The following is a 27,284-nucleotide window of genomic DNA, read 5'->3' on the forward strand; positions in this document are numbered from 1 at the left end:
GGCAAAAAAGGGCAAATAAGTATCTAATGACACATCTTATGACGCTATACAGTGACTAACTTCCTGATGAAAACAAAGGGCATACAAACAAAGCATGCCATAGGAACCCACATTAAAACGCTTTGAGCCATTCAGTAGTATAAAGGAATTAACCCAAATGCTCAGCTGTGGAGAAAAATGAATGCTAGTGGGGAAGTATATTGGCTACTCTTCTATTTTCCCATATCAATGACTTTCCAGCTTGTTCTCTGGCTCGCCTCCAGTTCAGCAGGGCATCGACTGGGGCTGACAGTGGAATTGATGGGACAAAAATGAATTGGCAAGGCATCACACAAACACTTCCTTGAATCAGTGCCCACTTTGCCTTGCCTCCAAAAGCTCAAATTTACAGTATATGAATTTTAACACTTCTACTTTAATATATTTTTTCCTAAAATGAGCATTCCACTTGTATCGTGCTGACTCAGTAGTATACTCTAGACTATGTGTACTACGTTTGCATATAATGTTCAGTTTTGTTCATACTGCACATTTTTTGGATGAAAGGGCTCGACTGGTCTAGACTTCAGGCTAAGAGAGTTAGCATATCACAGGGACTGCCTTGGATCGCTTCCTAATTGAATAACTTAATTTGGTGATAAAAGCCTCAAACATCTAAGAATATTTCATTATGCAGAAATTGCTCTGATTTGATAAAACTGAAAGGAGCATGGGAAAAAACATAAAAGAATGTGGATCCATTGCGCTGCAGAGCTATTTTTGTGATATTATCATTGATAATAATAATAATACTTGTCATAGTTTCCAGGAACCCCCCATTGTCGCATGTCGGTATTGATCCGTATGATAACTCACAAACACTCAAGGGATATCTAAATAGAAGTTTGGCTATAATATCCTATCCTAACATTCAAAAATGTTACCAAGGTGACATTTCATCCTAAAAAGAGTCAGAGATAATGTTAACAAAAACCATAAACCTGTAGCTAACTTTGAACAAAAGTATTCACTTCCTAATTATACATCCAGCTAAGGCATTTTGTGGTTGTAGAATCAGTATTTATAAACATTTAAATGTGCACAAAAATTTGCTAGCTGGCTAGTGTCTGCTTGCTGAACCAGTCTCAAATCAATCCATATGAAACGAAAGGGATGCTAACAACTCCAGTTCACACACTCAATGCTGAATACTCCCTCTAGCTAGTTATAGATACATTCTGATTTCTTAGAATAGTCCCATCATTTGGTGATGTGCATCAACAAGCTGGCAAACTATCTACCATAATGGCTATTCAAATAAGCTAGCACTAGGCTGCTAACCGGAGCAAATTTGCTCAGCTGATCGAGCATGGTTTGCCGTAGTGAGTGATTTTCTGCGTTAGGAACTAGTGCAGGGGTCTCCATCAGGTCGATCGCAAGCCACCTGTAGCTCACAGCTACTATGAGTAGGTCGCCAAACAATTCCCAAAAGTAGGCCTGTATGCAATGTTCCATCGCAAACTGTCATAAACAAATCTCACAAGTACCCGACACCACAAGCTCCCAGCTACTATCCTAGCTACTAAAATATAAAACAGAATTTGGGAAAAAATCTCACATTTTATAGGGCCCCCCTTAGAATTGTTTATGAACCATTATTTTACCAAGTATATTGACAGAACACACACTGCACAAATGACGCCATCTGAAGTCGGACAATGGGAACCACAAATAAAGACATTGCTGTTGCTCTATGATGAAGAACAGTTGCTTAGTTATTCTTAAGGTCGTCTAGGCCCACAGATGAAGGGGATAGTTGTGTATCTTTGAACTTGACGTTTCAAAGAGAGACGATATAAGCTCCTTAAATATCAAATCCTCCCCTTCCTCTCCCCTGATATTAGACACTGTTAAAAGATCACGAGTGAATTAAAGTGGTGTGTTGGTGTGCATACTGATTATCTGGTGCGATTGCTTGTGCTGAAGTGATTCATATACCAGCTTCAGTGCACACCTAAAAAGGAGCCCTTTACCTCTTTTGAGAATTTTGGGATAGTGGGCCCAAAGCTATTACGTCCAATAATTCAATATTGCTACTATCTCTCTGATTCAGAATGCGGAAGACACATTTCAGTTGAATGTATTCAGTTGTACAACTGACTAGGTATCCCCCTTTCCCTTTAGAGCAGGACTTGCAGAACGAGAATCGGATCCTGACTTTTTCTCAGTTACCCATTCTTTCCATCATCACAATGATTGACAAAATCACACACTGTTAATTACACAGAGAGCCTTTGGGTGCTTGTTGAGGATATGTTGAGTTAGATAAAAGCACTTCCCTCCAAACACATTGTGCTTTGCCTCCCCAAAGGCAATGTAGTGTAATCCTTCAAAAGTCTAACTCATCAAACCAAAGACAGGCCACTTTAAAAGGCACTAGCTGTAAGTGTAAAACTGAAGAATAATAGGAGCCGTGCACTCAAACCAGGCTTCCTTTTCTTGCCACAGGGAACATAGACATTATGGATTACACCTTTAAACTGAGAGACTGACATACTGAATTAACTCAACGAGTTCAGAGACTGATTAGTTCATGAGTTCAGTAGTATTGAACAGTGTTAATAAAGACTATCCCTTATCCTATGACAGCGTAATGACATATTCAAACAGACCAGCAGCTATGCATTGTCTACAAAACAGTAGGCTACATAAAGTTGCTCTTAAATTAGTTATAATAATAATAATAATTCATTTAATTTGTAAAGCTTTTCTCACATCCAAGGTGCAATTAAAAAATACAAAATAAAAATAAAAACAATCCAAAACACAGAACATAGAACACAGACAACAATCAAAGGTGTCGTCAGATCCGGAAGACATGAGACCAGAATTAGGACAGAGAATCTGCAGCGCTAATAGTGTCTGGAAGTGCGTTCCACGGCGCGGCTATTATGGCTTAAGCAAAAGGCATATCCAGTTAAAAGCACCAGAGCACCTGCTGTTGACATCCCAGTGGGGGACATTAACCAAGCCGGTTTCCGTGACCCAAACTTCTGCAGAGAAACCGCTGAACAGATCCCTCTGAATGAGGGGGAAAGGAAGTGCAGGATTTATTATGGGCACAGGTGTGGCTGGTGTGGGAGAGAGAAATAAAAACTTGAGAGAGAGAGAGAGAGAACAGTGTCAGTCAGTGTGTGGTCCACTGCCTCTCCTCTACTTTCTCACCATTGTTCCCCCTCTGCCCACCTCCACCACTTTCCATTAAATCACTTGACAAATGGCCAGGCGACAGGTGTCAATAGGAGAGTCCTCTGTCCCCAGCTGCGCCTGTCTTTAGCTTGGGAGTCTGAGAGATGTTCCCATTGTTGCAGCTGCTCATGTCAGTGTGAACCCCACCTCTCTATCTATCTCAGGACTATTCCGTCCTCTCTCCCTGCGCAGCGTGACATGGGCCACCTAGCGGACTGGAGCAACAGCCATAATAGTAGCATCTTTCAAGGTATTGGCATGGCGCACAGTCAATACAACATTAGTCTGGAGCTGTTGATATTATTTCCGCCACAGTGGATTTAGTTCCAGTCACAAGTTTAGATGTACAGAAGATATGAAAAGGAAAGCGCTTAACATTTTGATATGAAAGTCTGTGGCTTGGAGTTATGAAAACAGTCGATATGTCATTGAGCTTGACATTGTCTGACTGGTAGTGGATTAATTTGAGGTAAAGGAGGCTGTATTTTTGCTCCTGGAGTTGAGACTCTGTTTCAAGGGGAAACATGGGCATTTTTTTGTGAAAACAGAAGTGGTTGTAGGACTTCAAGTCCTGACGTTTAGTGCTAGGCTGTTTGAGGCTGCTGTAAACAGTGCTTAGGACGGAATGAGAGCAAAGAGTGCAATACACTGAGGGGTACGAGGAGAAAACCAACAGTTGTTTTTTAACTTTCACCTTTGGCACTTGCTGGTGGGGAGAGAGGCTTGGGATTGGTAGGCAGCTGAAACAGCTCCAGGCAGCAGGATTCAGACAAACCTTTCCAGTGCCAAACTTTAGAACATTTAAAATACTGAATTCTCCTGTCGAGCTTGACCTACTATTTCAGTCCAAATCAAGCCATTCAAAGCCCACACAGGCCCTGTCTCCCAAAACATTGTTTGGTGGTTTGGGGCTGTGTACCTCTAAAACTGCCAATCTTAATTTAAACACGGAAACAACTCACCTACTCACTGCCTGTTCATAATCCTCAAGACCAGGCTTATCCAAAGCCCCATTAAAGAATTCCTGTAAAAGAGAAGATTAGAATTCAGACTAGCCCAGGCTCTCATTAGCTGACAGCCGGGAGTTTGAGAATGGGGGGGTTTGGGGGTACTAGTCCCCCCCACCCCCTCATTAACGCTATGGTGCACCTGTGATCAATCTGCTATTCTCTTTGAGGTCATTAAGCCCTTGTGGCGGGGGTTCATAGAACTGGAGATATGCTGCTGGTTGATCCTCGTTTCGGGCGTGTCTCTGACCGGGTGACAGCGTCCTGACGTCTGATCGATAGGATAAAAGGACGGGTGTATGCAGATTGGTCTTTGTTGTGTGACTGGTAGAAGCAGGCTGAGAGTTCTGCCAGCACAAGAGGGATTGGTTGGTTGATGTAGCAGCACACACACAGGCCGACAGCAGCCCACATCCAGGGGATGGGAATGTTGGAGACATGCCAGAGAGGCTGGAGTCAGATTATTGGCGAGGTCGTACTGGAAACCATTGCGCTCTTTATATCTGGTTCATTTGATGGTTTTCAGTGTATTTCATGCTGAAAATACATAGAATACTTTGTCCAAAGTAAAGAGAAAAGCCACCGAAGGCCAGTGGGTTTGATTCCTCAGCTCCTCCACTCTTTCCTCTCTCCTCTAGGACCTTTCTGAGAGTATCTATTACATTGGTAACCACATGCCTGTGCACAGAGACAAGGAGATCTTTTGTCAGGTTCCTGTGAGGCTGCTGTCATGAGAGCTGACGTGAAGCAGGGATTCTATTTATAGGGTTGTAATAACGTCACATGCAAACGTCTGATATACGTTTTATATTTGCCACGGGCCACCTGACCTTTCTGCTTTAATGTCAGTCAAACTTGTCTGTCACTCCTAGTGATTTTAATTCTAGATAGAATATGAATTGCCTTAATCAGCTTAGGGTTGTCTACCTGGAAACGCATGTGAATGTCACTCTTGACTTCCGTACATTTTCCAGACCCTTTTTGGATCATTATGACCTAAGGCTAGATTTATGATCTCTGGAGAGACTGTGAAAATACATAAAATTGAGAGAAGCCAAAAGGACCAAGAAAACCAAGCTGGAAAATAAAGTTAATTAATAGATCAATGAGAAAGAGAGTTCCAAATAGGGCTGGGCAGTATTTAGATTGTCATACCTTCGCTGCTTTAGGTAGCCTACCTCCTATCCTAGTTGGGTCTGCGAGATCAAGTATGCCTAGTGTATGTGTGGTCTCAACGGGCAGTTTTCTTTCCAAGGAAATGTATTTCCTAAATATGATTAGGCTATTTCTACATTGCTTAGAATAAATAAATATTGATCACCCGTATTTGTCTCCATCTGAAAATCATCCCACTCCTAAAAGGTAGGCTGTAAAACGTAGCTCAAGAGAAAGTGCAAGTTTCTCCAACTCAGCTGTCTTCAAACTACGCCTTACCTATTCGCTGATATAGCCCAGTAATAACGATAGCCTAATATAATGATCCACATTAAAATCTGGTAATTTAACCTATTTCTTAGGATATTTTAGCGCATTTTGATATTGTCTATAAGGCGCAAAATTGCTGCGACCATGGCTGGCAAGTGAGCTGCATCATCACATATGCCTAAAATAACATTGCGAGACTGGGGTTGGGTTTGGACCAGTTCGGATTCGGACAGAAAACCAGTGGTTATGGTATGGAAAGGTGCGGGTGCAGGTGGAGGTGGGAGCAGAATTAATAAATCAGTTGCGCAGACCTCTACTTGATTGCAAGAAGCTAACCAATTAGCTAGATAACTAGCTACTAAGTTAGTAAACCAAATACACATCTGCAGAGCATTTAGATATCTAGCTGGCAAACATTTAGTTGTGAATTCCATACTGTAATATCACCTGGTGTATGCTGCAGAACAGTGAGTGACTCACAAGTCTCCGGTCTCTCCTCATTGTGTGCTTGTAAACAAAGGACATGTGCCTGGGGACTACTGGTAAGCTTCATAAGGTCAAATAATGTGACAGGTGAAATGAAGAACACAATCTGCTTTCTCTCCTAACGTACATCACAAGTTGATTGCAGGTATTTACTTAAAAAGTAGCTGCAAATATTAAAATGTATTAAAACACGTCAAAGATAAATAGTTTCAACGGTATTGACGGTATTGAAAAACCATCCAGTGGCTATTGATATATAGGCTACGTGTGCATCTTTTAAATTGATGAAGTTCTGTCCTTGAGCTGTTCTTGTCTATTAATGTTCTGTATTATGTAATGTTTAATGTTTTGTGTGGACCCCAGGAAGAGTAGCTGCTGCTTTCGCAACAGTTAATGGGGATTCTGAAAAATACCCCGTTAAACGGTATATACGGTAGAGGTCGACCGATTATGATTTTTCAACGCCGATACCGATTATTGGAGGACCAAAAAAACCGATTAATCTGACTATTTTTATTTTATTTTTTTATTTGTAATAATGACAATTACAACAATACTGAATGAACACTTATTTTAACTTAATATAATACATCAATAAAATCTATTTAGCCTCAAATAAATAATGAAACATGTTCAATTTGTTTTAAATAATGCAAAAACAAAGTGTTGGAGAAGAAAGTAAAAGTGCAATATGTGCCATGTAAGAAAGCTAACGTTTAAGTTCCTTGCTCAGAACATGAGAACATATGAAAGCTGGTGGTTCCATTCAACATGAGTCTTCAATATTCCCAGGTAAGAAGTTTTAGGTTGTAGTAATTATAGGAATTATAGGACTATTTCTCTCTATACGATTTGTATTTCATATACCTTTGACTATTGGATGTTCTTATAGGCACTTTAGTATTGCCAGTGTAACAGTATAGCTTCCGTCCCTCTCCTCGCCCCTACCTGGGCTCGAACCAGGAACACATCGACAACAGCCACCCTCGAAGCAGCGTTACCCATCGCTCCACAAAAGCCGCGGCCCTTGCAAAGGGCAACAATGTGCCATGTAAGAAAGCTAATGTTTAAATTCCTTGCTCAGAACATGAGAACATATGAAAGCTGATGGTTCCTTTTAACATGAGTCTGAACCAGGAACACATCGACAACAGCCACCCTCGACGCAGCGTTACCCATGCAGAGCAAGGGGAACAACTACTCCAAGTCTCAGAGCGAGTGACGTTTGAAACGCTATTAGCGCGCACCCCGCTAACTAGCTAGCCATTTCACATCGGTTACACCAGCCTAATCTCGAGAGTTGATAGGCTTGAAGTCATAAACAGCTCAATGCTTGAAGCATTGCGAAGAGCTGCTGGCAAAATGCACTAAAGTGCTGTTTGAATGAATGCTTACGAGCCTGCTGGTGCCTACCATCGCTCAGTCAGACTGCTCTATCAAATCATAGACTTAATTATAACATAATAACACACAGAAATACGAGCCTTTGGTCATTAAAATGATCGAATCCGGAAACTATCATTTCGAAAACAAAACGTTTATTCTTTCAGTGAAATACGGAACCGTTACGTGTTTTATCTAACAGATGGCATCCCTAAGTCTAAATATTGCTGTTACATTGTACAACCTTCAATGTTATGTCATAATTATGTACAATTCTGGCAAATTAATTACGGCCTTTGTTAGGAATAAATGGACTTCACACAGTTCGCAATGAGCCAGGCGGCCTAAACTGCTGCATATACCCTGACTGCTTGCACAGAACGCAAGAGAAATGACACAATTTCCCTAGTTATAAGAAATTTATGGTAGCAGGTAATATTAACTAAATATGCAGGATTAAAAATATATACTTGTATATTGATTTTAAGGAAAGGCGTTGATGTTTATGGTTAGGTACATTGGTGCAATGACAGTGCCTTTTTTGCAAATGCGCTTGTTAAATCATCACCCATTTGTCAAAGTAGGCTGTGATTCAATGAGAAATTAACAGGCACCGCATCGATTATATGCAACGCAGGACACGCTAGATAAACTAGTAATATCATCATCCATGTGTAGTTAACTAGTGATTATGTTAAGATTGATTGTTTTTTATAACATAAGTTTAATGCTAGCTAGCAACTTACCTTGGCTTCTTGCAACTCTCGCGTAACAGGTAGTCAGCCTGCCACGCAGGCTCCTCGTGGAGTGCAATGTAAGACAGGTGGTTAGAGCGTTGTACTAGTAACCGGAAGGTTGCAAAAACGAATCCCCGAGCTGACAAGGTAAAAATCTGTCGTTCTGCCCCTGATCAAGGCAGTTAACCCACCGTTCCTAGGCCGTCATTGAAGATATGAATGTTTTCTTAACTGACTTGCCTAGCTAAATAAAGGTGTAAACATTTTAATAATAAAAAAAATGTATCTGCAAATCGGTGTCCAAAAATACAGATTACCGATTGTTATGAAAACTTGAAATCGGCCCTAATTAATCGGCCATTCAGATGAATCGTTAGACCTCTAATATACGGTATACCGCCCAAGCCTAGTTCCTAACCTCTCTGCCAATAACAGCTAGTTTTCAGTCAATGTGCACACATGGCGGCCTGGCTGCTTTTGTTCACCTGACCTAGAACTCCTTACAATCAAATGCCGACCACATTATCTACCAAGATAATTATTTTTGATTATAGTCACAGCCGTGTATATCCCCCCCAAGCACATACCTTGACGGCCCTGAAAGAACGTCACTAGACTCTATGTAAACTGGAAACCATATATCCTGAGGCTGCATTTATTGTAGCTGGGGATTCTAACAAAGCTAATTTGAGAACAAGGCTTCCTAAATTCTATCAGCATATCGAATGCGCGACACGAGCTGGTAGCATTCTGGACCATTGCTACTCTAACTTCCGCGATGCATACAAACCCCTCCCCCGCCCTCCCTTCGGCAAATCTGACCATGACTCGATTTTGTTGCTCCCAGCCTATAGACAGAAATTAAAACAAGAAACGCCCATGCTCAGGTCTATCCAACGATGGTCTGACCAATCGGATTCCACGCTTCAAGATTGCTTCGATCACGTGGACTGGGATATGGTCCGGGTAGCCTCAGACAATAGCATTGACGTATACACTGACTCGGTGAGCGAGTTTATTAGCAAGTGCATCGGTGATGTTGTACCCACTGTGACTATTACAACCTTCCCTAACCAGAAACCGTGGATTGGTGGCAGCATTCGCGCAAAACTGAAAGCGTGAACCACCGCTTTTAATCATGGCAAGGCGACTGGAAACATGACCGAATACAAACAGTGTAGCTATTCCCTCCACAAGGAAATCAAACTAGCAAAGCGGCAGGTAGCCTAGTGGTTAGAGTGTTGGACTTGTAACCGAAAGGTTGCAAGATCAAATCCCAGAGCTGAAAAAGTACAAATCTGTCATTCTGCCCCGGAACAAGGCAGTTTACCCACTGAATCTAGGCCTTCATTGAAAATAAAAATTACAAAAAGAAAACCAGCCCTGTCCTGGACATCAACATCCTTTTCCCAGAAAAATTAAACAACTGTCACGAGAATTATGTTCTCAGTGTTCATAAACCCAATTCAATTAACTACTCAGTCTGCGACCCAGAATTTGTAATATACTGGTTGAAATGAAACAGACGGAGGCCCCAGCTATGATAGTCAAAATGTTTATTCACGGGCGCGCTCCTTAGTTGTACAAAACCATTAATTTTATACTGGCTTCTTACGCACATACTTTCACAAACAAACAGACTCCTTACGCGCATACTTACACACACAAATATTAAGTATCCTACGCACACACTGTCCCACTACCCAGCCGACAAAGATTAGGGACCGTGAGAAGCACTCCCTGTCCTTTCCCAAATCTCTCAGTGGCCCCTAGCCAAGGTCGGCACCGAATCTTGCTCAGACAGTCTGTGTTTAAGACACTTTAGAGACATATTGTACAGATATATTGTTTTACCCTAATTCTGACTAAAACAACACACATCATTTATTATAATTTTACTGACTAAGACTACACACATCATTAATAATAATTTGATGATTTCCTTGATGATTCTAATCAATTACATACAATTATATAGTTTCAGGGTGGAATATTCTAATCATTAATTTAAACATATAAATTCCATCCACAACAACTTTGCTCGCTTTGAGGACAATACAGTGCCGCTGACACAGTCTGCTACCATAGCCTGTGGGCTCTCCTTCACCATGGCCAACGTGAGTAAAACATTTAAACATGTTAACCCTCGCAAGGCTGCCGGCCCAGACGGCATCCCGAGCCGCACCTCAGAGCATGCGCAGATCAACTGGCTGGTGTGTTTACGGACATATTCAATCAATCCCTATCCCAGTCTGCTGTGCCCACATGCTTCAAAATAGCCACCATTGTTCCTGTTCCCAAGAAAGCCAAGGTAACTGAACTAAGTGACTATCGCCCCTTAGCACTTACTTCTGTCATCATGAAGTGCTTTGAGAGACTAGCCAAGGATCATATCACCTCCACCCTACCTGATACCCTAGACCCACTCCAATTTGCTTACCGCCGCAATAGGTCCACAGACGACGCAATCGCCATCACACTGCCATATCCCATCTGGACAAGAGGAATACCTATGTAAGAATGCTGTTCATTGACTACAGCTCAGCATTTAACACCATAGTACCCTCCAAACTCGTCATTAAGCTCGAGACCCTGGGTCTGAACCCCGCCTTGTGCAACTGGGTCCTGGACTTTCTGACGGGCCGCCCCCAAGTGGTGAGGGTAGGAAACAACATCTCCACCCCGCTGATCCTCAACACTGGGGCCTCACAAGGGTGCGTTCTCAGCACACTCCTGTACTCCCTGTTCACCCATGACTGCCTGGCCAAGCACGGCTCCAACTCAATCATCAAGTTTGCAGATGGCAGATGAGTGGTAGGCTTGATTACCAACAACGACGAGACGGCCTACAGGGAGGAGGTGAGGGCCCTCGGAGTGTGGTGTCAGGAAAACAACCTCTCACTCAATGTCAACAAAACAAAGGAGATGATCGTGGATTTCAGGAAACAGCAGAGGGAGCATCCCCCCATCCACATCGGCAGGACAGTAGTGGAGAAGGTGGAAAGTTTTAAGTTCCTCTGCGTACACATCACAAACAGCGTTGTGAATAAGGCACAACAGCACCTCTTCAGGAAGAAATTTGGCTTGTCACATAAAACAGTCACAAACTTTTACAGATGCACAATCGAGAGCATCCTGTCAGGCTGTAACACCGTCTGGTATGGCAACTGCTCCGCCCACAACTGTAAGGCTCTCCAGAGGGTAGTGCGGTCTGCCCAACGCATCACTGGGGGCAAACTACCTGATCTCCAGGACACCTACAGCACCCGATGTCACAGGAAGGCCAAAAAGATAATCAAGGACAACAACCACCCAAGCCACTGCCTGTTCACCCCGCTATCATCCAGAAGGCGAGGTTAGTACAGGTGCATCAAAGCTGGGACCAAGAGACTGAAAACAGCTTCTATCTCAAGGCCATCAGACTGTTAAACAGCCATCACTAACATAGAGTGGCTGCTGCCAACATACTGACTCAAATCTCTGGCCACTTTAATAAATGTAATAAATGGATTAATAAAGGTATAACTAGTCACTTTAAATAACGCCACTTTATATAATGTCTACATATCCTACATTATGTAGACATTCTGTACTAGAGGTCGACCGATTAATCGGAATGGCCGATTAATTAGGGTCGATTTCAAGTTTTCATAACAATTGGAAATCGGTAATTTTGGACGCCGAATTATTTATTTAAATTATTATTATTTTTATGATTTTTTACACCTTTATTTAACTAGGCAAGTCAGTTAAGAACACATTCTTATTTTCAATGACGGCCTAGGAACGATGGGTTAACTGCCTTGTTCAGGGGCAGAAGGACCGATTTTTACCTTGTCAGCTCAGGGATTCAATCTTACAACCTTACGGTTAACTAGTCCAACGCTCTAACCACCTGCCTCACGAGGAGCCCGCCTGTTACGCGAATGCAGTAAGAAGCCACGGTAAGTTGCTAGCTAGCATTAAACTTATCTTATGAAAAACAATCAATCAATCATAATCACTAGTTATAACTACACATGGTTGATGATATTACAAGTTTATCTAGCGTGTCCTGCGTTGCATATAATCGATGCAGTGCGCGTTCGCGAAAAAGGACTGTCGTTGCTCCAACGTGTACCTAACCATAAACATCAATGCCTTTCTTAAAATCAATACACAGAAGTATATATTTTTAAACCTGCATATTTAGCTAAAAGAAATCCAGGTTAGCAGGCAATATTAACCAGGTGAAATTGTGTCACTTCTCTTGCGTTTATTGCACGCAGAGTCAGAGTATATGCAACAGTGTGGGCCGCCTGGCTCATTGCGAACTTTGCCAGAATTTTACGTAATTATGGCATAACATTGAAGGTTGTGCAATGTAACAGGAATATTTAGACTTATGGATGCCACCCGTTAGATAAAATACGGAACGGTTCCTTATTTCACTGAAAGAATAAACGTTTTGTTTTAGTGATGATAGTTTCCGGAATCGACCATATTAATGACCTAAGGCTCGTATTTCTGTGTGTTATTATGTTATAATTAAGTCTATGATTTGATAGAGCAGTCTGACTGAGCGATGGTAGGCACCAGCAAGCTCGTAAGCATTCATTCAAACAGCACTTTCGTGCGTTTTGCCTGCAGCTCTTCGCAATGCTTCAAACATTGCGCTGTTTATGACTTCAAGTCTATCAACTCCCGAGATTAGGCTGGTGTAACCGATGTGAAATGGCTAGCTAGTTAACGAGGTGTGCGCTAATAGCGTTTCAAACGTCACTCGCTCTGAGACTTGGAGTAGTTGTTCCCCTTGCTCTGCATGGGTAACGCTGCGTCGAGGGTGGCTGTTGTCGATGTGTTCCTGGTTCAGACTCATGTTAAAAGGAACCATCAGCTTTCATATGTTCTCATGTTCTGAGCAAGGAATTTAAACGTTAGCTTTCTTACATGGCACATATTGCACTTTTACTTTCTTCTCCAACACTTTGTTTTTGCATTATTTAAAACAAATTGAACATGTTTCATTATTTATTTTTTAAATTGATTTTATTGATGTATTATATTAAGTTAAAATAAGTGTTCATTCAGTATTGTTGTAATTGTCATTATTACAAATACATTTAAAAAATCGGCCGATTAATCGGTATCGGCTTTTTTTGTCCTCCAATAATCGGTATCGGTATCGGCGTTGAAAAATCATAATCGGTCGACCTCTATTCTGTACCATCTTTCTGTACCATCTACTGCATCTTGCCTATGCCGCACGGCCATTGCTCATCCATATATTTATATGTACATATTCTTATTCATCCCTTTACATTTGTGTGTTTAAGGTAGTTGTTGTGAATTTGTTAGATTACTTGTTAGATATTACTGCACTGTCAGAACTAGAAGCACAAGCATTTCGCTACACTCGCATTAACATCTGCTAACCATGTGTATGTGACCAATAACGTTTGATTTGATTTGATTTGACATGTTTGATGTGGACCATGACTTCTGTCACGCCTGCTTCCGCTCTTCCCCCCTGGAGCTTGAGGGCGCACCTGCCTTCCCCCTGTCAAGGGCATCAACGATTATTGGACTCACCTCTACTCAATCACCTCTGTCATTACCTTCCCTATATCTGTCTGGTTCCTTGCTCTGTTCCCTGCTTCTGCATTGATTGTCTTATGTCCTTGTATACCTGTGTGCTGACGCTGTTCCTGTCTTGTTTTATGTCTGTTCCTGATTAAATGTTTGACTCCCCATACCTGCTTCTCATCCCCTGCATTGGTCCTTACACCTTCATTCCTCCAGTTCTTTCTCTGGGAAGTAGTTGACTTTAACCCTCCCTATGCTGCCATCTGAATGAATGCCACAGCCCTGGCCCTGGCTCAGACCCACCGTCCTGGGGAGATTTGTGCCAGAGTGTAGTTCACAAAGCCAGGGTGTGTGTGTGTGTGTGTGTGTGTGTGTGTGTGTGTGTGTGTGTGTGTGTGTGTGTGTGTAACAGCACACTGAGAGAGCTGAGCTGAGGCTCAGGGTCACTTTGATCTCAGGTGGGTGCTGTGTGGACTCCCCCGGGTGTTTCAGTGGGACCAGGGGGTGCTGTTTAAAGTTCTGAGGGGGCCATCACTGCCTAACTGTCACCCGGGTTACATGCCAGCCCCACAAACTGACCCCTTTGACCCTTTGACTTCCTGAGGTGGCTTAGAACCACCAGGTATGCCATTTTCAAACCACACCACCTAGAACACATGGTGTTTGAAGAACAACAGAAGGAATCACCATTGACTGGATAGGCTTTGGTGACTCTATAAAGATGTGAAGGTTAGATCAGTGTGTTGTAATTAAGAGGATCACACGTCAATAGGAATCAATAGAAAACTACAGACGTCATAGTAACCGTCTGGGAATGAGAAAGCCTCAGCGTAACAGCTCCTCTTTGGAAAGTGTGTCGCTGATCTATATGGGGAGTTGGTGCAGGCAATGCCCCTAAGCAGAAGAAGGCTGAGAGTCAGAGGCAGGGAAAACCACCATGGGGCCCCAGGCACATAAACGTTATACCTCCACTTACATTAGTCACCCCATATTACCAAGATTTCACATGATATCAAATCAAATCCAATTTTATTGGTCACATACACATGGTTAGCAGATGTTAATGCGAGTGTAGCGAAATGCTTGTGCTTCTAGTTCCGACAGTGTAGTAATATCTAACAATTCCCCAACAACTACCTTAAACTCACAAATCTAAAGGGGTGAATTAGAATATGTACATATAAGTATATGGATGAGCGATGGCGAAACAGCATTGGCAAGGTGCAATAGATGGTATAAAATACAGTATATACATGTGATGTGAGTAATGTAAGATATGTAAACATTATTAAAGTGGCGTTATTTAAAGTGGCATTGTTTAAAGTGACTAGTGATCCATTTATTAAAGTGGCCAGTGATTGGGTCTCAATGTAGGCAGCAGCCTCTAGTGAGTTAGTGATTGCTGTTTTGCAGTCTGATGGCCTTGAGATAGAAGCTGTTTTTCAGTCTCTTGATCCCAGCTTTGATGCACCTGTACTGACCTCGCCTTCTGGATGGTAGCAGTGTGAACAGGCACTGGTTATCTGCCACAACATACATATTGCACTATTTCATGCCTGGCTAGACATGGAGGGATTAGGCTATATCTCCCATTTAAATAGCTTTAATTTCTATTGCCACAGGTGATTCGTGTGTGTTGTCGTCAACGGTTGGCAGAGGCAGGGTGGGTCTGTTACCGTGGATAAGGAGGATGACGAGGAACAGCTGGAGCTTTAATGGGGCTCAGATGGGCCTGCAACCCAAGCTGATCCGCTTTGTCAGTGAGGGAGGTGAGGGGAGGTGCACAGAAACTAATGTTGAGACTACCGTGATTAGCTTCTAATGCTATTGTCTGCGTATTAGGTGTATAATGACCGACTGTATGCAAGACCCCCCTCAAACAATCCATGCGGCACTTCCCATTGTATCAGTGCTATTGTCTGCAATGCCTCTGACTGTTAACAATGCAGCTTGGATTCAATGGGCAATGTTCCCTAAGAACGGGACAAATTTTAAATCTCCTTGGTACACCCCCCTCCATTGCCTCTGTGACAGCCCAGCAGTTTCGGGCCTCATTGCCTCATTACGGGCCCTGTCAACACGTCCAAATATCCAGTGGCGGTTTCCAGCCAGCAGACTGTGGTAACCAGGGACAACACTCTGACTGAGTAGTCCACAGGTGAGGTATGCTGCTGTTGTATCTGTAAGTCTACACAGATAAGGCAGCCCATGTTGGCTTTGGAGTTAAATCCCCCGATTAGTAGATATTCTGTCCGCAAGCTAATCGGATTAGCCCAAAAATGACGAGGCCCAAAGAGACGGAAACTTTGCCCCCTCCTCTCTACTCCTGTTCCCTCATGAGCTAAACCACCACAGCTCAGGAGATAAACAGCAAACAACCTTAGTGGTACGTGACAAACTCCCTGTAACCTCTGAGTTTGAGGTGAACAAACATTCTGGAGAGAGGCAGATGCTAAGGTCTTACCAGGTGTGGGAACAATGGCGTGTGCGTCTTAGAGCTGACTGAATACAGCCTGGGGCCTCATGGCTCGTAGCGAGGGAAAGAGAGATTGAGAGAGAAACCAGATGAGAGACTGGGAGAATTGACACAAATAAGCCTCAACAAGCAGGGCCACAATGAGCAGGCTGGTTGCTTGGTGCTGTGGACAGGATAAAGGAGGGGAAAAGCAGGCTGACAGTGGGGGTGGGAAAGCTCAATAGGACCAGCGGGATGTGACTGTGAGTTTAATAAGGGCTCTGTATGTATGTATGTGTGTGCGTGCATGCATTTGTGTGTGTGTGTGTGTCTGCGTGCATGCATTTGTGTGTGATTTAAAATGACGGATCTGAATATAGAAGTTTGAAAATACTTCCAGAAAGTGCAAATGGTAATGGCTTGTGGGCTTGGACACACACACACACATACAGACTCAGACACATACCCCCCTCACAAACACACATACAGTACACACACACCACACAAACAAATGAATGAGGCCGATTCCAATTCCATTCCCTCTCACTCACCCAGGACCCCCTAGCCCCCCCTTGCCATGTCTTCTTTGACATTGGCATTCCTACTCTTATGTGGTGAGAAAACAACAAGATAATTACTTGACACATTGGAAAGAAATAACAAAAAAACTGAGCAAACTAGAATGCTATTTTGGCCCTAAACAGAGAGTACACAGTGGCAGAATACCTGACCACTGTGTACTCTCTGTGACTGACCCAAAATTAAGGAAAGCTTTGTACAGACTCAGTGACCATAGCCTTGCTCTTGAGAGAGGCCGCCGTAGGCAGACCTGGCTCACAAGAGAAGACAGGTTATGTGCACACTGCCCACAAAATGAGGTGGAAACTGAGCTGCACTTCCTAACCTCCTGCTAAATGTATGACCATATTAGAGACACATATTTCCCTCAGATTACAGAGACCCACAAAGAATTCAAAAAACAAATCCAATTTCGATAAACTCACATCTTTTGGTTGAAATATCACAATGTGCCATCACAGCAGTAAGATGTGTGACCACAAGAAAAGGGCAACCAATGAATAACAACCATTGTACAACCCATATTTATGTTGATTTATTTATTTGCACATTGTTACAACACTGTTTATAGCCATAATATGACATTTTAAATGTCTCTATTCCTTTAGAATGTTTGTGAGTGTAATGTTTACTGTTAAAAAAAATCTCATTTTTTTCTGTTCATTGTTTTTCACTTTTGTTTATAATCTATTTCACTTGCTTTGACAATGTAAACATATATTTTCCATGCCAATAAAGCCCTGAATTGAATTGAAAAGCAATTTCACCCCCTTACCACTACCAATGTCTGCTCTCCCCTTCCCCTCCACCCAGTCAGGGCTCCTTCTGCCAACATGGAGGAAACCCATTAATACTCCCCGGCTCCCTACCAGCACCAGTCCCCGCCTCCCACATGCTTCCGATTAAGAAGGAAGCCTCTCTCAATTCTCTCTACTTCTCTCCATGCTGAAGTGAAGATGGAGGCTAGAGAGAGAAGAGGGGTTGGGGTGAGATAGAGAAGGTGGGGTGCGGTTGAGATAGGGGTAGACAGCGAGAGGGGGGGTTGAAATGGATTGAGAGAAAAATAAAAAGACGAGGGGGTGTTGATAGGAGGGGGGGCATGGTGGCCCCAGTGGACTAGGATCTGGCTAGATAGATGGAGGGGTGGGACGAGGGGAGAAAAACAGACTGTCTTTGAGCCAGAAAGAGGGGGATGTGCGGGGTAGAGAGGGAGAGGAGAACAGAGTGGGGGTCATAGCTTACAAGTCAGTGTGGCGGATTGCTGTGGCACCAAGGGTAGTTCAAGTTCATGTTTATTTATCGTATGTACAGGATACACATGGTATGCACAGTCCAACGAAATGCTTACTTGCAGGTTCCCTCTCGATATTGCGACAAAAATAAGAAATAATAAAAGATTAAAATTAAAATAAAAAAGGAAATGAGCGCAGTAGAATAGAATAAAAAAAGTAGCTTTAGTATAAATACAGGAAGGCACTCAACAATTTACCATACAATATTTACATGTGTGTCGGGGAAGGGGGATTGAAGAGCAAGTATCTCTCCAGCATGAATGGGAGGCTTAATTTGAGGCATGTCTCCTTTTCTCTGGCTCAGACAGGGTATTACTATAGATAGAGATCTGTGTGGGGGCTACCTACTGGAGATCACAAGAACAATGTGGTAACAAAACAACACGTACTGTAAGACTGTCTCAGAGAATGTCTGTGTGGCCCAGCTCCAATGTAGTGGGAAGAGGCTTGAGAACAACGTTGCCAGATCATTTTGGAAAAGTGACCTTCAGAACAGACATGAGTGTGAAACATGATTATAACCCAATTCAATTAATATTGCATATTTGATTGTTACCTAAAATTACAAAACCCTGCAGTAGCAAACTATATAACTTTCAATTATTTGGTTATGGGTAGCTGTGTGACCCTAAAGTCTAGACAGATCTGCCAAGAATAGTGCTAGATTCTACATCCTATTAAAAAAAAAAAATGTATAATGCTGTTATACATCAAACAGACTCTATCGTGTGTCTGGTGGTTCTCATGACGATGCTGAGCGGGCCAGTTTTAGGATAGTTTGTTGGCTCGGTCACGGGTTAACAGGGAACACTGCAGTAATTCTTCAGTCTGTGTGTAAAACAAGCCTTTTCTCTGTGCTGGCGGGTGACATGCTGAAGAGCTGGACACTGCCCAGTGCTCCTGGAGGGACCAGGGTGGGCCCTGCTTCACACATTCCACACATTGTAACATCTCTCCCCTCTGCCAGCCAGCCACAGTGTCTAGTTCTCACACCGTTAGAGCGGTCAAAACACAGGTCCCACTGATCCATAGATGATCCATCAGTTTGCAATAGAGTGAACATGCTGGCTTTCACACTGTGCCTGTGTGTCATTATAGTACTGGCACAATAGGGGTAATGAATTAAAGATTGTCTTTTGAAAATATAAAATGCGAAGCCTATTTTTGGCCTGCCTTGCATGTTGTTGTGGTCCTTGGTGTGACAAGACACTGATGATGGTGTTGTGTTTGTTCTTTGCAGCCTGGGCCAAGGTGGACATGACCATGGAGGAGAGTGTGGAGGTGTACCTGGGTGACATAGCAGACATCCCCTGCCAGTATGTCTTCAGTGAGCAGGCCAGAGCAGTCATGATCCAGTGGTTTGTGGTGAGTACTTCTGGACCATTTTCTGCCTCTCTCTGCCTCTCTCTGCCTCTCTCTCTCTCTCTCTCTCTCTCTCTCTCTCTCTCTCTCTCGCTCTCGCTCTCGCTCTCGCTCTCGCTCTCGCTCTCGCTCTCATATCTAAGTATGTGTGTGGAGCGTGCCCAATTTGACTGGAGCGCAGAGCGAGATTCCCAAAGGTTGGAGCGTTGGACTCCTCGCTGCTCGAATTTCACTCTTGTAGCACTCACTTAAAGAGCTCAGGGCATGCCTGGCCCAACATGCATTTGTTGTCTCCTTGTGTGCTGCTATAGCCCCTTGCTTCAGCTACTGTCATAGAGTTCACTAAATATTTTCATAAAGAAACTGATAGAACTCACAGGTGCTAAATCAAGGTGACTTACAAAGATGAGGACCAAGAGCAAGAGAGGGAGTGTGGTGATGTAGTGTCCACAACTAAAGAATCATTGTGGAATCTGAAAAGACACATATCCCGAAAGCATGATGGTGTACTTACTACATGCAAATGCTAAAAAAAAGGAACGAGGTGGGTAGATAACTAAGTATTTCATTGTAGCAAAGTATTCATAAATAAAAAAGCTGATATTTTAAACTTTTCGTTCATTTTTGTTCTGTTATCTATACAATAGGCCATAATTGATTTTGGCCCAATAGGCCTGGTATATTCCAATGTTGTCACGTTCTGACCTTTATTTCCTTTGTTTTGTCTTTATTTAGTATGGTCAGGGTGTGAGTTGGGGTGGGCAGTCTATGTGTGTTTTTCTATGTTGGGGTTTTGAGTTCGGCCTGGTATGGTTCTCAATCAGAGGCAGCTGTCAATCGTTGTCCCTGATTGAGAATCATACTTAGGTAGCCTGGGTTTCACTTTTGGTTTGTGGGTGTTTGTTTCCGTGTTAGTGTTTGTCGCCACACGGTACTGTTTCGGTTTCGTTCGTTTCACGTCTGTCCAGCGCCGCCTGAGCTGCCCATCTGTCCAGCGCCGTCAGAGCCGCCCGTCTGTCCTGAGCCGTCAGAGCCGCCCGTCTGTCCTGAGCCGCTAGAGCCGCCCGTCTGTCCTGAGCCACTAGAGCTGTCCGTCAGTCAGGAGCCGCCAGAGCCGACCATCAGTCAGGAGCCGCCAGAGCCGCCCGCCAGGCAGGAGCCGCCCGCCAGTCAGGAGCCACCAGAACCGCCCGCCAGTCAGGAGCCGCCAGAGCCGTCCGCCAGTCAGGAGCCGCCAGAGCCGTCCGCCAGTCAGGAGCCGCCAGAGCCGTCCGCCAGTCAGGAGCCGCCAGAGCCGTCCGCCAGTCAGGAGCCGCCAGAGCCGTCCGCCAGTCAGGAGCCGCCAGAGCCGTCCGCCAGTCAGGAGCCGCCAGAGCCGCCCTTCAGTCCGGAGCTGCCCCTCAGTCCTGAGCTGCCCCTCAGTCCGGAGCTGCCCTTCAGTCCGGAGCTGCCCTTCAGTCCGGAGCTGCCCTTCAGTCCGGAGCTGCCCCTTAGTCCTGAGCTGCCCCTCAGTCCTGAACTGCCCCTCAGTCCGGAGTTGCCCCTCAGTCCGGAGTTGCCCCTCAGTCCGGAGTTGCCCCTCAGTCCGGAGTTGCCCCTCAGTCCGGAGCTGCCCCTCAGTCCGGAACTGCCCCTCAGTCCAGAGGTGCCTTTCAGTCCAGAGGCGTCCCTCAGTCCTGTGACCCATTTATTGGGGTTCCCAAGCCAAGGTCGGTGGCGAGGATCGCCGCTCGTAAGAGTCCACGGGGGCGGTTAAGGAGGCGGACAAAAACTGTGGTGAAGTGGGGTCCACGTCCCGCGCCAGAGCCGCCACGGCGGACAGACGCCCCCCCAGACCCTCCCCTATAGGTTCAGGTTTTGCGGCCGGAGTCCACACCTTTGGGGGGTGGGGGGGGGGGGTACTCTCACGTTCTGACCTTTATTTCCTTTGTTTTGTCATTATTTAGTATGGTCAGGGCGTGAGTTGGGGTGGGCAGTCTATGTGTGTTTTTCTATGTTGGGGTTTTGAGTTCGGCCTGGTATGGTTCTCAATCAGAGGCAGCTGTCAATCGTTGTCACTGATTGAGAATCATACTTAGGTAGCCTGGGTTTCACTTTTGGTTTGTGGGTGTTTGTTTCCGTGTTAGTGTTTGTCGCCACACGGTACTGTTTCGGTTTCGTTCGTTTCACGTTTATTGTTTTGTATTTTGTAGTGTTCAGTTTATGTCTGAAAATAAACATTATGGACACTTACCACATTGGTCCTCCGATCCTTCTCGTTTCTCCTCATCAGAAGAGGACGACGACAGGCGTTACAAATGTTCAAGGAGATTTCTGTTTTGATCAGGTTATTTTGCCTAAAAATCTTTATGCCTACTTATATATATACACTACCGTTCTAAAGTTTGAGGTCACTTAGAAATGTTCTTGTTTTTGAAAAAAAAATCAACTTTTTGTCCGTTAAAATAACATAAAATTTATCAGAAATACGGTGTTGTTAATGTTGTAAATGACTATTGTAGCTGGAAACATCAGATTTTTTATGAAATATCTACATAGGCGTACAGAGACCCATTATCAGCAACCAGCACTCCTGTGTTCCAATGGCACATTGTGATATCTAATCCAAGTTTATCATTTTGAAAGACTAATTGATCATTAGAAAACCCTTTTGCAATTATGTTAGCATAGCTGAAAACTGTTGTTCTGAAAAATAAATAAATTGGCTATTCCATGCGAGAAATTGCCAAGAAACTAAAGATCTCGTACAACACTGTGTACTACTCCCTTCACAGAACAGCGAAAACTGTCTCTAACCAGAATTGAAAGAGGAGTGGGAGGCCCCGGTGCACAACTGAGCAAGAGGACAAGTACATTAGAGTGTCTAGTTTGAGAAACAAATGCCTCACAAGTCCTCAACTGGCAGCTTCATTAAATAGTACCCACAAAACACCAGTCTCAACGTCAACAGTGAAGAGGTGACTCCGGAATGCTGGCCTTCTAGGCAGAGTTCCTCTGTCCAGTGTCTGTGTTTTTTTGCCCATGTTAATCTTTTATTTTTATTGGCCAGTCTGAGATATGGCTTAGTCTCCCTGTCTGGCTCCTGACCTATTTAGAGTGTTTATATGCTGTTTAATATGACATGTAGCCTATTTTAAATTATGTGCACTTCTTACATTCACCTTTTCATGTTTATTCAAATAATTTTCATTCAAATCCATATGGTTTGGTTTCAATACTTCAAAACCAAATGGTAGGTCCAGGTAGTCACAGAAATAGATTGCTGTTGGTTAAATTGTGATTTTAATGAATGGAGCGAATTTGGAGCGGCAGTTTTTTTTCCTGTGAGTGCACAACGGTTTTAGGCGGAGCGGTTGGAAAGGAGCACCGCTCCATGAGCGATGAACGGGATTTCCAACTGGTCCACTCCGCTCACATGCTCTGACACACATACACACACCAATTCATTTCTATGTACAGTACACTGTATTTTTCACATTCAACCTAGTTCATCTTCTGGCACTTTCCTTCCCTACAGAGGAATCCCGGTAGCAGTAGCCGGGAGCGGATCTACTACGGTGACAACACACAGCAGATAGTGGATGGTGGTACAGACTTTACGGGCCGTATCACAGTGTCCGACATTGGGGACCAGGAGGGCGTGCTGCTTACCATCCAGGACGTCCAGCTGACTGATGAGAGGGAGTTCTTCTGCCAAGTCAACGGCATGGCTGCAGGCAACGGAGAAGGCAAGACCCACCTCAGGGTGTTCGGTAAGACATTGGACTCTGCATCAGTCTCTTCCTAGCCTGATGGTCCAGATCTGTTTGTGCTTGATCCAACTTCTCTCTCCTTGTTATCCAAATGATTGAGGATTTGGGTACAGCACAGTATGGGCACATACTCTTCCCATTACCAGGTGTTTCAGTGGTTATTGATAGAATGCGTCTATACATTGATAATGTTATTTTTTCCAGATCCTCCAGAGGCCTCAGTAATTGAAGGTGTCCATGCTGGAATCTCTGTGACCAATGAGCTGCCATCAAGGGTAGGCACTAGGCAGTCCACTTGAGTACATCTCACTTTATCTCTCAGTCCATGAAAGCAACATTGAACATTATAAAACGCTTTACGGTATCTTATTCCCTCTATACAGATTGCATCGTGTGAGGCAAGGAACAGCTTCCCCAAACCCAACATCACCTGGTACCGTGACAGCAGCCCACTTACCCCCACACATGGCCGTGAGTAGCAAGAATACCAATGGACTATCTCACCAATGGACTATTTGAGAAAAACTAGTCAAGCAATTTTCTTGTTTTGACTTCATGTGGTGAGACTCACAACAGTTACTGAAATACATGTTGTCGTTACACGAAGAAGTGTTTCCGGATGTCATCTATCTATCAGTCTGTGATAGCAGCTAAATCAGTGTTTTTCTCACCCCTCCCAGAGATCAATGTGGTAACATTGGTGACCCGTGAGTCCAGTGGCTTCTACACAGTCCAGAGTGAGCTGCAGTACAAAGTGGCCAAGGAGGACAAGGACGCCCTGTTCTCTTGTGAGGTCAGCTACTACGTTCCAGAAGGTGTGAGGACAGCCAAGTCCAAGGTCATCAACATCACTGTGCACTGTAAGAAACCTACCAACTGTCATATACCCCAGACATGCTATCGCTAACCGCACAACTTATGCTAACTCAGCATGCTAATACTTTTAGCATTATTGAGTTCAATTGAATGTATTGCTAACTAGAGCTAATGCTTCCTCTTTGTGATAAAGGCGCTCTCCAGTTGTTTTTATGAATTTCCCTACCATAAAACTAGTAGGGTGTTTGCTGGTGTTTCTCTCTACAACACCCAAGTTAAAGCCTATGAAATATATCAGCCTATCTAAAACAAGTCAACAGCTTCTGGATTGTCAAAGTAGTAAACCAACTAATCTAATCCAAACCCACCATATTTGGCGCTCTTTCAATTTTAGCCCACAATGTTTTCTCAATGTGTCTGGTGTTGTTTGAACCAATTTCGCATACCATGACAGTGATGACAAAACACAAACTTTGCTGTTGTCAGTGCTGAGTAAATGACTGGCTTGTAAAGCGGCGTAGCCTGGTGACTTCACCAGGCGTTGAATAGCCCCGTTGATGTATGGTTTTTGTCCCGCAGTCCCCACGACCATCATCGAGTTGTGGAAGGAATCTCCCCAGGGCCTGGTCAAAGAGGGGGACACTGTGGAGCTTCGTTGCCAAGGCGATGGCAACCCCCCGCCGCCCTTCACTTTCAACCGAGAACAAGTAAGAATGGCCCGCTTTTCTGCGTCTGCCTATTGAGTCCAGAGAACCATAAAACGAGGGGGGAAAAATGACACGCAGGAGACATCTGGAGAATGTTTTTGATATTCAGACTCAGGCCTCGGAGTAGAAGTGTAGGCCTTGTGAACGGGACCGCATAATGTTTGACCCTGTGGCTCTGGGAGAGATCTTTGGACCCCGTCGGGCAAGGTCTGTGACTGACTGGAGATCAAAATCTTCAGGATGGAATAGTTCTCATTCCCATGTCTCACACACAATACCTACAGTATGTTCAACTGACCACAATAACACATTTAAGGTTTCCCCTGTTGAGTCTTAAGACTGGAATGTGGATAGAAGCATGATTTGGTCATTCAGAGCAGGGGTTCCCTAACCTAACGTAACAGGCGTAAAAGAAACGCCTGAGCGTGACACCCCACATTCTGGTCCTGACGAGAGGAAAAACCTGTCGAGTGAGGTTCAACCAATCCAGTAAATGTGGAGGAGGAGTTAAGATGGAGTGTTGCCTTGTCAATGACCAAAAGCATAAGTCGCGTCACAGAAAAGTCTATAAACGGGATCCTTGGGACACCCCAACTCTGACGTCACCCCATAGAGCCCCACAGTGGATGTGTCATAGTACCCATAAAACCTAGTGGTCAAATAGGGAAATGGTTCCAATTGTTTTTCCGCCCTTCATTTTCCCCATAGGATTTTAGAGCCACTTAAAATAAGGGCTGTGTTTCGTTTTAGGTTTACCCTGGAGTGACGTTTTGATAACCATGTAAATCTCTTTCGGACAAGGTGACTTTTATCAATAGATTCGGCTCTATTTACTCTCAGCTGACACCTTTACTAACAGGTATTGTGTCAATTTAAAACTTGCACAAGACAGTTCAAAGAATTGTCAGTTTAAAGAAATGTTGCCAATTTATTAATTACTAAATATAGCTAACATTAGATAGTTAATACAGAGATTCTTACTTTTGCCTCAATTTGGCAGTCTCGTCCAGATCACCAAGGCATTTGTAGTTTTTGTAGGATGGCCACATAAAAATCATCTGTACTCGGTTGCAACACTTACTACCGAGTTCCAAACTGCCTCTGCAAGCAATGTCAGCACAATAACTTTTTGTCGGGAGCTTCATGATATGGGTTTCCTTGGCCAAGCAGCCGCAAACAAGCCTAAATTCACCTTGCGCAATGCCAAGCGTCGGCTCGAGTGGTGTAAAGCTACGGACATATTCAATCAATCCCTATCCCAGTCTACTGTGCCCACATGCTTCAAGATGGCCACCATTGTTCCTGTTCCCAAGAAAGCTAAGATAACTGAACTAAATGACTATCGCCCCGTAGCGCTCACTTCTGTCATCATGAAGTGCTTTGAGAGACTAGTCAAGGATCATATCACCTCTACCTTACCTGCCACCCTAGACCCACTTCAATTTGCGTACCGCCCCAAAGGTCCACAGACGATGCAATCGTCATCACACTGCACACTGCCCTATCCCATCTGGACTAGAGGAATACCTGTAAGAATGCTGTTCATTGACTACAGCTCAACATTCAACACCATAGTACCTTCCAAGCTTATCAATAAGCTCGAGGCCCTGGGTCTCAACTACGCCCTGTGCAATTGGGTCTTGGACTTTCTGACAGGCTGCCCCCAGGTGCTGAAGGTAGGAAACAACATCTTCACTTCGTTGATCCTCAACACTGGGGCCCCACAAGGGTGCATGCTCAGCCCCCTCCTGTGCTCCCTGTTCACCCATGACTGCGTAGCCATGCACACCTCAATCTCAATCATCAAGTTTGCAGACGACATAACAGTAATGGGCTTCATTACCAACAATGACGAGACAGCCTACAGGGAGGAGGTGAGGGCAGTCGGAGTGTGGTATCAGGAAAACAACCTCTCACTCAACGTCAACAAAACAAAGGAGATGATCATGGACTTCAGGAAACAGCAGAGGCAGCACCCGCCTATCCATATCGACTGGACAGCAGTGGAGAAGGTGGAAAGTTTTAAGTTCCTCTGCGTACACATGACGGACAAACTGAAATGGTCCACCCACACAGGAGGCTGAAGAAATTTGGCTTGTCACCTAAAACCCTCACAAACTTTTACAGATGCACAATTGAGAGCATCCTGTCGGGCTGTATCACAGCCTGGTACGGCAACTGCACCGCCCAAAACCACAAGGATCTCCAGAGGGTGGTGCGGTCTGCACAATTCATCACCAGAGGCAAACGACCCGCCCTCCAGGACACCTACAGCACCCGATGTCACAGGCAGGCCAAAAAGATCATCAAGGACAACCACCTGAGCCACTACCTGTTCACCCCGCTACCATCCATAAGGCAAGGTCAGTACAGGTGCATCAAAGCTGGGACCGAGAGACTGAAAAACAGCTTCTATCTCAAGGCCATCAGACTGTTAAACAGCCATAACTAACACAGAGAGGCTGCTGCCTACATACATACTTGAAATCT

The 27,284-nt window shown here is 44.1% G+C and overlaps 1 protein-coding gene across 3 annotated transcripts in view; it reads left to right on the forward strand.

Annotated features, from left to right (window-relative positions):
* LOC139531822 (cell surface glycoprotein MUC18-like) overlaps positions 1 to 27,284 on the forward strand; it is a 76,015-nt gene that overhangs the window by 32,710 nt on the left and 16,021 nt on the right. For 2 of the 3 annotated variants that reach the window (XM_071328699.1, XM_071328717.1), the window contains exons 1-6: positions 19,355 to 19,522; positions 23,037 to 23,271; positions 23,476 to 23,546; positions 23,655 to 23,742; positions 23,952 to 24,131; positions 24,667 to 24,794. In XM_071328699.1, the coding sequence (XP_071184800.1) occupies positions 19,370 to 19,522; positions 23,037 to 23,271; positions 23,476 to 23,546; positions 23,655 to 23,742; positions 23,952 to 24,131; positions 24,667 to 24,794 (855 nt within the window). In that variant the 5' untranslated portion in view covers positions 19,355 to 19,369. Of the gene's footprint in view, positions 1 to 19,354; positions 19,523 to 23,036; positions 23,272 to 23,475; positions 23,547 to 23,654; positions 23,743 to 23,951; positions 24,132 to 24,666; positions 24,795 to 27,284 lie in introns of those variants that run through there. The other variant, XM_071328708.1, reaches the window with a different exon arrangement.

Source organism: Salvelinus alpinus, chromosome 1, assembly GCF_045679555.1.
Source record: "Salvelinus alpinus chromosome 1, SLU_Salpinus.1, whole genome shotgun sequence".
Classification (NCBI taxonomy): Eukaryota; Metazoa; Chordata; class Actinopteri; order Salmoniformes; family Salmonidae; genus Salvelinus; species Salvelinus alpinus.